Source organism: Typha angustifolia, chromosome 3 (assembly GCF_048772165.1).
Source record: "Typha angustifolia cultivar Huaian chromosome 3, ASM4877216v1, whole genome shotgun sequence".
Lineage (NCBI taxonomy): Eukaryota > Viridiplantae > Streptophyta > Magnoliopsida > Poales > Typhaceae > Typha > Typha angustifolia.
The window spans coordinates 3,921,272-3,936,994 of record NC_133241.1 but is presented as its reverse complement, the minus strand read 5'-3'; the positions used below and the strand labels follow the sequence as shown (position 1 = coordinate 3,936,994).

General features: G+C 37.3%; 1 protein-coding gene across 3 annotated transcripts in view; it reads right to left on the bottom strand.

The window, feature by feature from the left end:
• Positions 1–14,918, bottom strand: part of LOC140780189 (protein ALWAYS EARLY 3-like) — a 59,810-nt gene extending 44,892 nt beyond the window's left edge. For all 3 annotated transcript variants that reach the window (XM_073125590.1, XM_073125593.1, XM_073125592.1), the window contains exons 1-6: positions 14,772–14,918; positions 14,338–14,458; positions 11,771–11,869; positions 11,436–11,498; positions 3,724–3,801; positions 878–1,067 (exon numbers count right to left, since the gene is read on the bottom strand). In XM_073125590.1, the coding sequence (XP_072981691.1) occupies positions 878–1,067; positions 3,724–3,801; positions 11,436–11,498; positions 11,771–11,869; positions 14,338–14,442 (535 nt within the window). In that variant the 5' untranslated portion in view covers positions 14,443–14,458; positions 14,772–14,918. The remainder of the gene's footprint in view (positions 1–877; positions 1,068–3,723; positions 3,802–11,435; positions 11,499–11,770; positions 11,870–14,337; positions 14,459–14,771) is intronic.
• Between the last annotated feature and the right edge of the window lie 805 nt (positions 14,919–15,723).

Here is a 15,723-nt window from a genome sequence, read left to right as displayed (position 1 = left end):
ACAAAAGGACTTTCTAACAATTACAATAATACCAACAATAAATGCAAGACAGCAAGATTAGATTTTTTAGTAAATAAAATAATACAAACGATTAATGCAAGACGGCATGATTGGACTTCTATCACCTCTGTCCTCTATCTCTGTGCTCCATTATCATCTCTCTCCTCTATTACTCTACATTTGTGCTCCAAAGAGGAACTTTTATTTTCCAAACCGACGACTATACCCACCTAATCCATCAAAACTACTTCAACATTTCTCTTCCTCATGTCCCTTCTCCCTTCCCAATCCCTCCCCTTGACTCTCTCCTCCACCACCTCCAACATCTCAGCCAAGAAACCACCATTACCAGCAACACCAAGCTCGGCTTAGGCTTTGTGCTTTCTCCTATCTCTGCACTCTAATGGAGGTAACGATTTACAGCTCCAGCACCCCTACTCTGGACGCTCTCAATTGATCCCCATGGCAACCAAGGGACACTTGCTCAACAGGGAAGAAAATGAACTCATTTACAGCTTGGGCTCAGGTCAAAAGAGTTGAGCCAAGCCTGAAAAGAAATCTCGGGTCAAAAATAATTTCAAGCAGAACCTGAGCAAAAGCCAACTCGCTCAGGCTCAGCTCATTTACACCCCTAGTGATCACAAGTCTATGAAACTACAACACGCACAAGGTAATAGTGTACAGTGTACAATATCTTCAGCCTCATAAATAAATCTCTCTCATATATAAATGACAACTGTCGTCCAAAAATTTCTTAACTAAGGGTAAGCAAGAAAACCTGCAACAGTAGTAAGTGCATTAATAAAATAAACCACATTCTAACCAAGAAATCATACATTTTATTGTTAGAGCATCATGCTCAAGTATTGAAAGTTACCTCCAGACCTCTTCTTCTTCAATAAAGAAAGGCATCCATAGCTTGATGAAGTTGATTGGTATTGCAATAGATCAGGATAGCGTGGATCAGAACCTTTCGACACTAGTTTAAGTTTTCCCCGGCCACGCTTTTGTGGTTTACGAGATGACTTGGATACATCATTGCTTTCATGATCACTATTACTTCCTTCCTGTCAGTTTAACCCTTAATTTCTTTTAGAATATAATAAAGGGAACCAACCAACTGGGAGCATTGAAAAACATAGGGATGCAAACAGAAAATCGAAAGAGTGATAACAAGATATTCAGCAACATTAAATTTCTTCTAGTTGTTATTTCCATTATCTGCAAATAAATAAATGAAGCAACTAAAGTATCCTGTCAAAGAATAGGATGCAAGTAAGTTATCAACAAAAATTACCATATAGAAAAACATGATGGTACAACAATTATTAAGAAAGCATGAAGCCAAGAAATCACCAAAAAAATCCACCAGCTGAATTTTATTCCACTTACTTCAGAGTACCTAGTTGCACAGAAGAATATTACATTCCAAGAGATAAGAGACGTATTCATAATCTCTGTACAAGGAAACAAGCTATAATTGTAACTACTTCTGCAGTCACAAATGAAGCTTAATTTACCTATGATTTTAAAATTTATGCACATATGGAACAAGGTTCAGTGGCATAGTACGATACTCTCTCTACTTACTTGAAATCAGTAACAGCAGGTAGTGTTTGCTTACTAGCTCAATTCTCACATAGTAACATACCACAATCTTGTGGAAAGCCAACCAGGTTATTTTCAATACATTATAAATCATTTTGTCAATTAAGATAATATGCATATGTTCAAATTCAGCAGTCAAATTCACTTTAATGATCATCCACTAAATATGCATGCATTACTAGGTAGGTAAGTGTGCCTGTTGCTAAAGATTCACAATTCAGAGTGTCACAGTGCAGCTGCAATTGGCATAGATTGTCAAATTAATCGTACATGAAGACAGAAATAGCACTGGTATGGTTAAGATAAGCCTCTGTGGCACTATCTTACATCAGTATGCTAGTTAGATAATAAAGAGGCACTATAACTTGTCCGTGATTTAACATGAATTAAGATATTATAATTGAACAACAATAGATGAAATGAATGCAAAGTTTGCTAACCATTCATTTCCAAATTCAGAAAAACTTTCATAAGCCAAACGGAGAACTTGAAATCATAATTAGTCAAGCCATTGCTTTGTTTAAGACCAAACTAAAGCTCGCGATCAAATCAGTCTTGACTGCCTTGCTTCCTGCTAGCTCTTCAATGAAACCTGAAAAAGACGATCTTTCTCCGAGTTGTTGATCAGTCAAGCATTTGAGTCATTCAAGCCTTGACACATTCAATAATGGTACCCGTGTACTTGGGTCACACAGCTAATAAGCCCCTTGCTGTCCTTCTGGAAGCGGTGCTCACTGAGTCTAGGGTTTACATGTGGTAGATGGTAGATGGATTAAGGTGAGGATTGATGTAGATGATGGTGGTACATGGGTAATGTCTCGGTTACGATCCTTAGTTGGGTCCTAACAAAGCTACTTATTTGCGTCTGTGCCCTTCTAAATTTCATTTTTGCATACATACCCTTCAAAAACCATTGCTTTGTTATATAACCCAACTAAGGATTGTGATCGAATCAGCCCAACAAGGCAAATGAGCTCTTGCTATATTTCTGCAAGCAGTGTGCACAGAATCTAGGTTTATATGTGATAATTGGTAGATGGATTGATGCTAAGTTTGATGTAGATGATGGTGGAGCACAAGTAATGGCTCTTGTAGGGTTGTGCACAGAGAGAAAGAGTGTCATTGCGGTGAAGGGAAAAGCTACTAACAGGAGAGAGCAGCAAGGGAAGTTAATGACTTTCTTGAGGATAGAGAGAAAGCTAGAGAGATTGATCAAGATAAATTCATTCAATAATCATGCCTAAGATACAAGTTATAAAACTCTATTTATAGAAAATAAAAAAAAGTCCTAAACTGAATAAATGATAAATCATTAAACATATCTAAGCTGTCCTCCAACTCTTCTTCGGATTGTAATTCCATTCCGCCCCAGATAGAATTCAAATCGGAAGAAAGTTTAAACGAAAGTTGTAGATCATAACATCACAAATCTATCTGGTTTCATATTATTTGGACATTGTATGAATATTTTATAAATATTTTTTGGAACTGCGCACACTGTAATTTCTTGCAATTTAGGGATTCAGACTAATTTCTTAGATGTAATGGCAATTTAGCTATGGAAAAGTTTCTTTATTTTTTAGACTTTCATCGTCTACATTGCTATTCAATAGTTCTCCGAAGACTCAATGTTTTATATTTTATCAGAATGATTAGCAGGTATCACATTACATATTAACTTTATCATATATGAACTTCTGGAACTACCAGTACATGGTGTCTTTGATCTGAGAGCGAGTTCCTGATGTCTACCTTGCTGCAGCATTTTCTAAGTAGTGTTTTCTCAGAAGATCACCAAGCACCGATGGCCCTTACTGCCTCTAATTATATGCAGAATGATTACTGATTTTTAGTCTGACCAGGAGATCTGTTAGTTTGAAGGTTATGTATGCAAAATTAAACTTAGAAGGGCATAGATGCAAGTAAGTAGCTTTTGAGGGGTATACCTACAAAAAAACTATATTTTTTTTACTTTGTTCATCAATCAGTGAACATGAAACATATATAGACTAGTAGATGTATCAACAGAATTATTTTTGAAGTCATAAAGAACTAAAAAGCATAGGAAATCACAGTAGTTTAGAAATTAAATTGGAAATAGATGAACAATCTCACCAGAATATTGTAGTGATCAGTCATCATTGCAATTAGTCCAGCTGCAGTAGCTGTTCCTTCTGGAAGGGATAAATAAGCCTGAAATTGCACACTAACCTTAAGAATCACAACCATCACATCAAATATAGCACATAAGGAAAAGTACTTATGGGCACATTTCTCTTTAAGAAGTACATTAAGGTACAAGAACTCATCTCAAAATGATCTATCCTAAAGCAGAAAATATTAATAAATAAGCAGTATGGAGCTTCAAGAAAGAGTGACAGTTATCTGAACAAAGAATGTAGTCCAAACTGTACTATCAGTAGGCCAAATCACGGAGAAAAAGTAAAAAGAATCATCACGATGAGGCAATATCTAAACTAGAGTAGACAAGCTGACCACTGAAATAATGATTCTTTTTTTTTTCCACGGCTGTGTAAGAACAAAGGGATAGTAACAATTTTTAAGAGGGATAATAATATTTAAACACTCTTAAACTATTGCTTTTTTTTCACATAGAATTCTTATTTATTTTTTGTCGCACATTAGCACCCTCGACTATGTAAAAATTTCCAAATACCTCTTTCATTAGTTGCCTATTTGATTTCTTTATTAAGAAAATGTCATTTGGTTGTCAAGTCATCAATTATAGGCACTTTGAAGAGCATATTACCCTTGCCTTAGACGAAAGAAGAGAAAAGTTGAGAGTAAGATAGTCAAAATAAATCAAGGGCTATTTGTTAAAACAGTGATAGTTTAAGGGGGTCTAGGGCTAATATATTGAAGTTATTTTAGTCTGCCTGGTTTAAGTTGTCAATGTAAGAGTATAAGACAAAATTTACTGAATGAGTTGCATTGTACCAAAAGCTCAAATTATGTTCAAGACTAGTGCTGCAAAACTGAAAATTGCAATTAATGGTGTGAAACCATAAAATTGACTTCCATACTCTTGTTTTTCATGCTATAAAAAAATAGGCCACTGTTATCAAGAACTTCTCAAATCAGCAACAAAGTTAACAAAAAGCTTATATCAAAGACCTAACAAAGTTCTTTCTTCAATCTGCAAACTATGGAGGCACCAAGTTTAGATGTAAATATAAGGGTGGCAAATATTGATCCAACCCGATAACCTGGCTCTTAATTGGGTTTTTGTTTAGTTTAATCGGGTTCGGATCATATTCAAGTTGATGTCAATGATCCGTTTAAGTATACGGGTCAGGTCAGGTCGGGTCAACTCGCCAACCCGCAACTTATTAATATATATATATATATATATAAATAAAACTTCTAACTTACCCTATCTCACACTCTCACCATCTCACCTAGCCACCTCCACCAAATTATAATCCTTCCCTCTCCACCATCGTCCTCTCCCCTACACTATCTCTCACTCTCCATAACTAGTAACCACCCTCCCCAATGCTACCTCTCACTCTCCTCTCCAGTAACATCTCTACTCTCCCCTCCTCCCTCAGCTATCTCTCACTCTCCTATCTAGTGGCATCTCCGCTCTCCCTTTCCCCAATGCTACCTCTCACTCTCCTCTCCAGTAACATCTCTACTCTCCCCTCCTCCCTCAGCTATCTCTCACTCTCCTATCTAGTGACATCTCCGCTCTCCCCTCCCCCCTCAACTATCTCTCATTACCCTTCTCCCTCCCTTCCGCTACCTCTCACTCTCATCTTCAGCTGTTCATCAAGAGCAACCTCCTCTTCGGCGACATCCCCGCCCTCCTCACCTCCCTCTGCTACCTTTCACTCTCCTCCTACCGCCTCTTCGGCCGTATTGACCAGGTCCTTCCTCGCCACTCCCGCCTCATCCTCCTCGGCAGATCCAGAGATCTAGGGGACGCTAGAGGAACAACCTCCCACCCTCTCCTCCTCTCTCCACTACCTTTAACTCTCCTCTAACTGCTTCACTGTCTCTAATCGCATCGATCGCCTCTCCCGCCTCATCTTCCTTAACAAATTTGAAGCTCGCCGCCACGGGAGCCAACTCCTAGAACCTCGCCGCCGCCAATACCTTAATCTCTGCCGCCGCTTCGCCAACTCCAACAATGCCTCCACTACTGGAAGCCAAGCCAATTAATTATTTTTTTACTTAATAATATCATAATATTGTAAATATGCTGGATTTGCGTAATTTGTGATTTATTTTTTTGTTACTCTGGTTAGGAAATTAAAAATATATTCTAAACTTTTTGTTGTATTAAGTTTATATAATAATCTTGTAAACGGGTAAATCGTGTTTTCGTAAATAGGTGAATCGTGTTGTTTTAATCAGTTAATCGTGTCATGTGTGTCGTGTAAATGGGTTGTATAACAATACAACTCGTTTATTAAATAGGTAGTGTCGAGTTAAATGGATTGTATAAAAAATATAAGTCATTTATTAAACGGGTCTTATAGTGTTACCTGTTTAATAAACAGGTCGTGTTCGTGTTTAGAAAATTTGACGTATTTAATAAACGGGTCGTGTTTGTGTTTATACTATCTTGACCCAACCCGAACCCGACTAACCTAACCTGGTTGCCACCATATGTAGATACAGAAATCTTGCCTACAATCTCCATATTTAATCTTTGATGCCCCCCAACAAGATTATTTGTTGAGACATTTCTCGGTTCATGACAATGCAGTAACAATTTTCAAATAAAAGGGCTTTAAATATAGAGAAAAGAAGGAAAATAGAATAGATTTGAGGAAGTAAGGACAGTAGAATATGATTTGTAAGAAAAGAGGGCTGCAGTGCAAAGATTAAACAAGACTACAGTGGAGAAGAAACTGGCTGCAATAGGAGAAAACAAGGCTACAGTGACGAAGGAAATAGAGTTATGCCAAGGTTTAGGGTATAGGAAGGGTTTATCACCATCTATCATATTAGCACAGTTTTGACTTGGGCTGACCTAATACGTATTCCTATAGAATAAGCTTGCCTCCTAGCTCTCAGATGACCAAGCACCACTAGAGCCACAACAATTACATTGTGCTCCCTACCTATCAATCCATAAGCCACATGTACTCACAGTCAAAGATTTCCATGGTAGAAGGCACTGAGTGTGCCGATTGCTGAATTGGTGTGTAGTTGGCATATTAAATAGTCTTGACGACCAATGATGGCACCGCATTTGGCACAAGAGGACACCCTAGGGGTGGCAAATATTGGACCTGACTCAATAACTCGATATAATTACCCGACTCTTAATCGGATTTGAGTTTAATCTAATCGGATTCGGGTCATAAACAGGCCAACTTGCCTAACCCAATTAATAATCAGATCATGTTCAAATTTATACCAGTGACTTGTTTTAACCAATTTAACTCGTTTAAGTATGCAAGTTGGATCGGGTCGTGTTCGGGTTTATCCCAATGACTTGTTTTGACCCGTTTAACTCGTTTAACTATATAGATTGGATCGAGTCGGATCAACCCACCAACCCATTAGTATATATAAACTAAATTCTAACCTAACCTACCCTACCTCACTCTCTCACTATCTCACACAGCCACCTCTTTGGCTTTTCCCAAATCACTACCTCCACCCTCGTAATCTCCCATAAGTCACAACTGACAACCAACTCTTCAATCACACTCCCACCCTCCACTCCTCCCTTTGCCACTTCTCACTATCTTGCAATGTCATTCCCAAAAGGTCAGAATTAGAAGCAAGAATAAGTAGGAAATTACCCCTTTTCTACTTCTTCTCTTCCTATCCATGTTTTCTTCCGTTGGTTCTTGTGGTAGGGGGCTTTCCTTCCTTTAGAGATAGCTAGATAGGTACATAGATGTTAGATCATCCCTAGTGCTCTAGAGATGGAATCTAGAGATGGATTCATCGCCGGCGAAGTTCCCGCATAGATCCCAAGTGGCTCATCGATCCGAAGCAGCTCTTTATTGGTCCAAGGATTAGAAAATATGCCCATGCGAAGGCCTACAAGGGCGAGTAAGTTTTCTTTTCCTTGCACTAGTCTCCACTGCTTGCCCCAATTCATTGTTTTTATCTAGTTTCTTTTCTCCTCTTTTGATTTCCTATGCATTATTTGTTTGTTGGCATTATAAATAGGTATAAGAATCAGAATGTTGCTATCAAGATTGTGCATAGGGGAGACATCCCTAAGGAAGTAGGAAAGAGAGAATCTAGATTTGTGAGAGAAGTCGTCATGCTCTCTAGAGTCCAGCACAAGAACCTTGTCAAGGTCAATTTGCCACAATTTTTTTCTTCTTTCTTTTCAATTTGTTTTTGAATTATTAACCTCTGTCCTCCTAGTTTAATTTGATATTCTAACCATCACGTTCGCCATCAGCCGCCATGAAAGCTAGAGCTAGACTCCGTCGCCATGGAGGTCCGCTCTCGAAGCCTCACCGTCACGGCAGCCAAATCTGAGACTCCGTCACCATGGAGGTCCCCTCCCAACGCCTCACCGCCGTTGATGTCTCGATATCTCCACCATCACTTCACCGACTTCGACAACACCTCCACCGCCAAAAGTCGGTGTCTTCATTCTGCTAGATTTGTTACTAAATATTGTCGTAATATTGATGTAATATTGTTACTAAATATTGCCTAATTCTATTAGATTTGTGTATTTGTTTCTTTTTTTGTTAGTTTTGTTAGAAAATGATGTATATATTCTAAATATTGTTGAATTAAGGTTTTATAGTAATCTTGTAACAAGTGAACTAGGTTAAATAGGTGAATCATGTCGTGTAAATAGATTAATCGTGTCGTGTAAACGAGTTAACCGTGTTGTATAAAGAATACAACCCATTTATTAAACGGGTTAATTGAGTCATGTCGTGTTACCTGTTTAAATAACTAATCGTATTCATATTTAGAAATTTGACCTGTTTAATAAATAGGTTATGTTAGTATTTGTACTATCTTGACCCAACTCGATTGCCACCCCTACACCCCCGTATTGAGCCAAGACGACCGACACGGATTGCGTGAGATTTGAAACGAATTTTATTAATTTAAAATGAGTCTTATTAATCTGAAATGGATCCAATAGAGTGGTAAACCTAAATTATTCTATGCGACCCTTTTTTTATCATGTAACAAACATGATATATCAAACAAAGTCTTTGATCCTCCATATTATTCTACGTTTAATTAGGTACTGGCTTTAATTATTAAACTATTGTCAATTAATGATTGTATTCAATCATATTATGTGTTGAACGATTGTTATATCTTTAATAAAATAAATTATTTTCAAAACTAATATAAGGACATAAGATTCTAATATATATATATATATATATATATATATATATATATTCAAATCAAAAACCTGGGATTGACATGTCGAAGACCCAAAAACATCTCTAAATACACTCATTTTTTTCATTAAATGCGTGCAGTGGCACATAAGGCTATCACTGACACGCAAGGCTGTGCCGACTGGCATGCCCTATGTCGATTGACACGTGCCTTCGGCACGAGCATCATTAGTCTTGACAAGTTGAATAAATAATCTTTAAACCTTTATAGTTTACTGGGCCTTAAAATAAAGGGCTAACATAAAATGATTCAACACTAGATACTAGTGTAACAGGCAATAATATTTTAATTCATCATTTTTCTTAATTTTCCTCGAATCTCCTAAGTTGAGGCAAATACTTTGGAAGAATTAAAATTTCTCTTTGATCTCTAACATTGGAAGTATCTATATAGATTAAGCACCATAGTACAAAAAAGTATCAAAAAGAATGAAAGAGACCAAAAATTAACTTTGTCTAAAGTATGATATGTTAAATTTCTAGTAACATGCATTAGAATGGGTGGCGAGATGCTCCCCCCGTAGCAGTGCCAAGAATTCACGGGCATGATATGTATTGTCCTGTACTGGCCATGCCAATGCACAGCAATCTATGCTCATAAACACATTCTGATGAAGAGTTAAACATCATTGAACAGCACGAGCTAACTCTTACAATCAACATGGCTACACAATACACATACTCAACTTACATATGGCTATGTCGTGTGTGTACTTGTGCACGTGAAGACCCCACCAACATAGGTCTAAGAGGAGGGAAAATTGTAGGTAGGCTTAACCTCGTTGTTTAAGAGCTTATTTCCATGAATTGAACCTGTGACCTCTTGGTTGCAAGGGCAACATTTTTCATTATGCAAAGTAACACCCTACAAATCTGATGCACATCTTGATGAAAGAAATATCAAAAACAAGTGTGCTAGTAAAGCTCAACTGATAGGTCTGTTCAAACCAACGATGGCCGTGCCAGTGGCAAGTGCCGTGCCGTGCCGTGCCACCATCGACACGGGGCGTGCCGAGCGACACGCTCCTATGTACCACTGGCACGCATTTAAAATATTTTTAATAAACTTTTTAGGATATTTAAATATGTTTTTCAATCTTCGATATGTCAATCTTTAGTTTTTGGTTTAAATATATATATTAAAAGTTCAAAACCTACATTATAATATTTTATTTTTAGATTATTTTTGTAAATGACATTTTATTAAAGATAAAGCAATAGTTTAAATATAAATATTATTTAACACATACTATGATTGAAGACATTCATTAAAACTAATATTTATGACTGAAAACTCCATAATATATTTAAACACATAATATTAAACGATAATAGTTTAATAATTAAAATTAATATCTAGTTGAACATAAAATAACGATAAGAATCAAATACTTCATTTGTCGGCACAAGAATAACACGAGAATATTTTATTAAACACTGATAGTATTGCTCGTTGTAATGTCTCACATAGTCTTTATACAAATAAAAATTTTATCATTCTCTTATGATATAATATGACATAAATATTAAACATGTACGAGAATGAATGGCACCGGCACAAGCACAAACACACTATAAGTATATGCAAATTGTAGATATAGAGTATAATACTAGTGTTCTGGCTCCGATGGGTGTGATTGATATAATGATAATTATAAACTCATATCATCCCATGGGTGCTCCTCTCCTAATATCCTGCTATCTACAAACTCATGTCTTTTGTATAAACAATACAACTCTAAAAAGATTGTGTAACAGAGACGCATGTCTCATCTCTATTATCACAGCCACCAGACTGAGTCTCGTTATTATCATCATCACTATCATCATTATCATCTCTAGTCTCATTATCATCATTTTTATCCAAGCCTTCTAAATGATCAATTAATCTGTTAATTTGATAATGATTAATGAAAATAGAAAAAAAAAATTAAATGGCTCCACATGGCACAATGACTGGCACGGGACCGTGTTGAACGGCACACAGCCGTGCCAGCACAGTACGGCTCTACACGGCATGCGTGCCAGTCGGACAGCTCGGCACAGGGCATGCAAACTGGCACGGCCATCCATGGTTTAAACAAAGTATGCTATTATAATAGTATAACATAGCTGGCCTGAATGTTTTGAAATCAGGATTTATTTGAGTTGAAGGAAATCAAACAGTTTAGCAATGTCAATGTGAGAAAAAGGTCTAGTAAACATAAGTGGTGATGCGAGAGAAAGATATAATAAAAAGATAGTATAGAAAAACTGATTTGAGTGTCTCAGCTATAATACATATTCTCATATCTGAATACTATATCCCTCATTAATACATTTATCGAAGGATCATTCCAGCAACCTTGTATTTTTGCAAGCTAGAAATTGGAAAAAAGCATCATTTCATATAAATTGCAAAAGGTCATCTTGATGAATGCAAATGAAATAATCAAGGTATATGTTTACCTTATTCATATTGTAAAGAGCCTCCACCATTTCTGTCGATCTGTTACGAATGGCAGCAGCCACCTAGAAATCCAAATGAAGCACAACTTAAATGTCAAGAATTCAGTGACCTTTTTATTACTTTTCAAGAAATGTAAAGGAATCTGACTAAATCAAGTCCCAAATGAGTTTCTTCGAAAAGAAGGGGAAAAAGAAAAGCAAACCCAACGGAGATGACATTTTAAGTGTGTGATTATATGTATAGACATTCATATTTTCTGTTAAGTGATCAGAATCTCAACCCAAAACATAAAAACTCTCAAAAAAGAGCAAGGAGAAGAAGAAAAATGGAAAACCTTTCTCCAATCTTTCCCATACTTGCGGTAAGCTTCATAAAAACGCTCAAGCTCTTCTTTGCTCCACTGAGAACCTAGCATGTCGGACAATTTCTTCTTCTGCAAAGGGTTATTTTAAAAAGTTTATCAAGTGATATCAAGCGACATGAATCATAATCAAATACCAGTGTATTGTGTGAGAATTCTAGCAGCTAATTCAAAATTTTCAACATCATATGACAAACACATCCAGAGTTACTACATAATATAATTCATGTTACTACATAATATAATTCATGTCAATCTATTGATCAGCAACACAAATATGAATTGCTTAAACTCAACCAACAGTGACCATTTAAAAGGTTATAGGAAAGTAGTATGCATAGTAAAAGGTATGTCATAAAATATTGTCCTTTTCAAGGAGGAACTGTACTTTCATTTATCCATACAATTAGTTTGGAAGCAAAGAGGAAAGCATAAATCTAAAATTTATGTTTTACCTTCAGATTTCTGAAAGGATCGTCACTTATTTATAAGGTGAAACCGATCTCACTACCTTCTTAAACATCAAATTCCACATGTTTCTGGTTCTCCAATAGCCTTTCTCATCCTTATAAATAGGATGAAGTTGTTGCTTAGTTTGCTTACTTTAGATTAATAAAAGCTTGGATGTTTGCATAGAACGAAGTCAGAAGAACCATACCAACCCAAAGAAGTGTAAACCAACAGTGTTTCAGGTGAAAAAATTAAAGTACAATACTACAAGATCTATAAATATAGAGGTAGTTCCTCAAAGGTGAATAGGGAGGAATGGGTTTCAGTAGTGAAATTAGCTAGTAATAAAGTACAAGGTCGCAGACTGAGTTTTAGCATTTCTTGTTAATTGATGAGATACTCATTGGATCAGGAATATTGATTTACCGGCATTAAATCTTAAAGGGATTCATTATATGGCTACCAGATAATCAGCAATAACCGGAGCTTGTTTAGTATGGATGAGAATTTATCAAACACCAATGAAGTCTATGACTGCAATGATGCAATGAGTGCATGATCCCTTTCGCACCAATGAAACATTACCAACCACTAATGATTATTCTTTTCACTAGTTATCACAGTATTTAGGATGTGATACAGTACTTCAAGATTATTGCACCGGTGGCATGTAGTCATGAACATACTAATGGGTGGCCAACGAGAAACATTAACATCTGGCACACTAGCTGTGGAGAGACGCATTGCCATTCATACTGGCACACTTTTATGTGGGATTGTTCACCACTAATTGACCTAAACTTGTTTATGCAAAGGGTACATTTATGGTTCCAAAACCAGAATGTTGATACTTAATAGTTGAAATGTTAATTACTTTTGGCATGCCAGGTGAATTGGAGATCAGAGCTAACACCTTCTATTTCAATATAATTATCAGTACTCCCAAAGGAAATCATAGTTTTGAATTTTTAGAATTTCTATAGAGGAGTTGCTCAATGGCATCTTTGTTAGCCTAGACAGCTGCATTTATTTTCCAATCATGAAGTCCCTCCCATTGGTGAGGCTCTTTCACCATTGCCGTGGACAGCCTCATGAAGAATGTTGCCAAATTACAACATCCTACACATTCATCAAAGACATGCTTGGGCGGCGCCCATCGAGAAGTTTCAAATTAGCTCTCATAGTGAAACTTTTGTTTAGCTTGCCACCAGCATTAAGCTACACATGAAAGACAATTCTCTTCATATATCACCTCGCAGATGGTCCCACTATGAAGTAATTGATTACTGACTGGCTTTCTCTCTTTGGCCCTCTATTTAAAGAGTTAGAACTACAAATTTAATGGTTGATCATGTGTTCCATAAGTGTGCATGTTCCACTACTTAAAAGCACTAGAGAAAGGATCAGGGATGTGAGAAATAGACCTTCCACCCCACCTAAGGGCATCGGTAGGCAGGCCATTGCTTTTTAACTTGTCTTGCCTTTAGCCCCTCCTGTTAGTCTATTATGGTATCATTTCTCTCTACATAAATCAGTTTGGAAATAAGTCTTTCTTATGTCAGGGAACATGTAAAAGTAGAATTGAGTGCACATTTTGGACAGGCAAGACATAAATCTCAGTCGTTTAATAGAAGCTCCGGTAGAATGAAATAGGAGGATATTTAAGAAATAGACACTGTAGAGTGACAGAAGATGGTTTCACCCATGAACAACAATACCATCTAGAGGAGTTACTGCTCGTATTTCACTCCTGAGTGTCCAGTTGACATCATATACCCAGAAATAGGAGGATATTCAAGAAATAGGCACTAAAAGAATTTGTCTAGAGTTGGCACACATTTTCCCCTCGACTGTCCAATTCACTTAATATCATTGTTTTTTTTTAAACTATAACTTACTTCATGTTGAAATTTAACTGGGTTGACCCCACTTTCTAGGAAAGGAATTCATGCAATCATGAATTTTGACAAACATTTCAATGCGCTACAAACATATTATTGAGGAATAAAAATGATAAAGCAATTAAAATAGAAATGAATATGCTCTACCAAGCACAGGAAGAAAAGTAAAGCAATTAAGAAGATACTTACTCGCATCCTACTTTTATTTGCAGTTGTTGCATCCTTATCAGGCCAGTCTTCACTAAACTTGGCAAAGCGCTTGTTCACATTTCTCGATTTTCTCGTTGAAGCCATTCAAAAATCCCTTCCACTTTGAAAAAAAAAAAAAGAATGCATGGAGATCATAGCTTAGTACTTTCCAGAAACTCTATAAGGCAAGTAGACCAAGATGCAACGGAGGAGGGCAGGAGGATAGGGATTTGAAAATTACTATTTGATGGATGAAATGTCATGTAGAACTTTAAGAGATTATTTGGAAAAAGAACAATGCAGTGGGAAAGGGTTCTATAGCAGCGAGGAGAAATGGAGAGGAGAGGGGAGAGAGAGAGAGAGAAGGGGGGGAGAGGGAAAGAGAAATTAAAAATTAAAAAACCTAACCAAAGAAAGAAAAAAGAACACCTCACCTAGCCGGATAACTCCTCACCGGAGATTGATATCACCGGAAAACTACTCGCCTTCGTTGCTGTAGTTTACCGTCGCTTGCTGTCGCCCGATCGGAAGGGGATGGGACGCATCGGGGTATAAAGAGAGACGAAAGGTGAGAAGAGAGCGTGGGAGAGACGACGGGAAATTTATCCATGGGTTTCGGATTCGGATCGGCTCCGACCCGATAGTGTACGTGAGTTTCGGCCAGCCTGATTCTTATCCAAAAATCAGAGTATTAACTTTAGTCACATCGACGATCAGCCTGATTCCTACCCATAATCAAAGACTAATTTTAACGATCAAGAATGCTTCTTTTTCACGTAAAGCAAATGTATTTATAATTTTATTTTATTATCCAATTTAAATTTTTTTTAAGCTTCCCTAAACTTTTAAGAAAGTACCAAAAATGCCCTTACACTGATTTTGAGGATATCTTCAATTGTATAAGTTTTTATTTAAATATAAATTGTCATCATACCACCGGTAAGATTATCAAACTTGATGAGCAGCTCGGGCTTGGCTCGGCTAAAGCTCAAATCTGGCTCAGCTTTGAGTAGAGTCTGAGCCACTAAAATCAGCTTGAAATTAATATCGAGCTGAGCCTGAGTTGGAGTCAGCTCACTCAAGCTCGGCTAGATAGGCTCAACACCCATTGGATCATCACCCTCACCCACCCCACCCTCACCCATTCGACCTCCTCCTCTCTATCGGCCTCCATTAGTAAGCCCTTGCCACTTCCTCCTCTCTGTCGACCTCCATTAGTAAGCCCTCGCCACCTCTTCCTCTCTATCGGTCTACATCAACAAGCCACTGCCACCTCCTCTTCTCTGCCGGCCTCTATCGGCAAGCTGCTACCATCTCCTCCCTCTTAGTCAGCCTCCATCGACAAGCCGCCGCCACCTCCGCCCTCTCTATTGGCCTCCTCCTCCT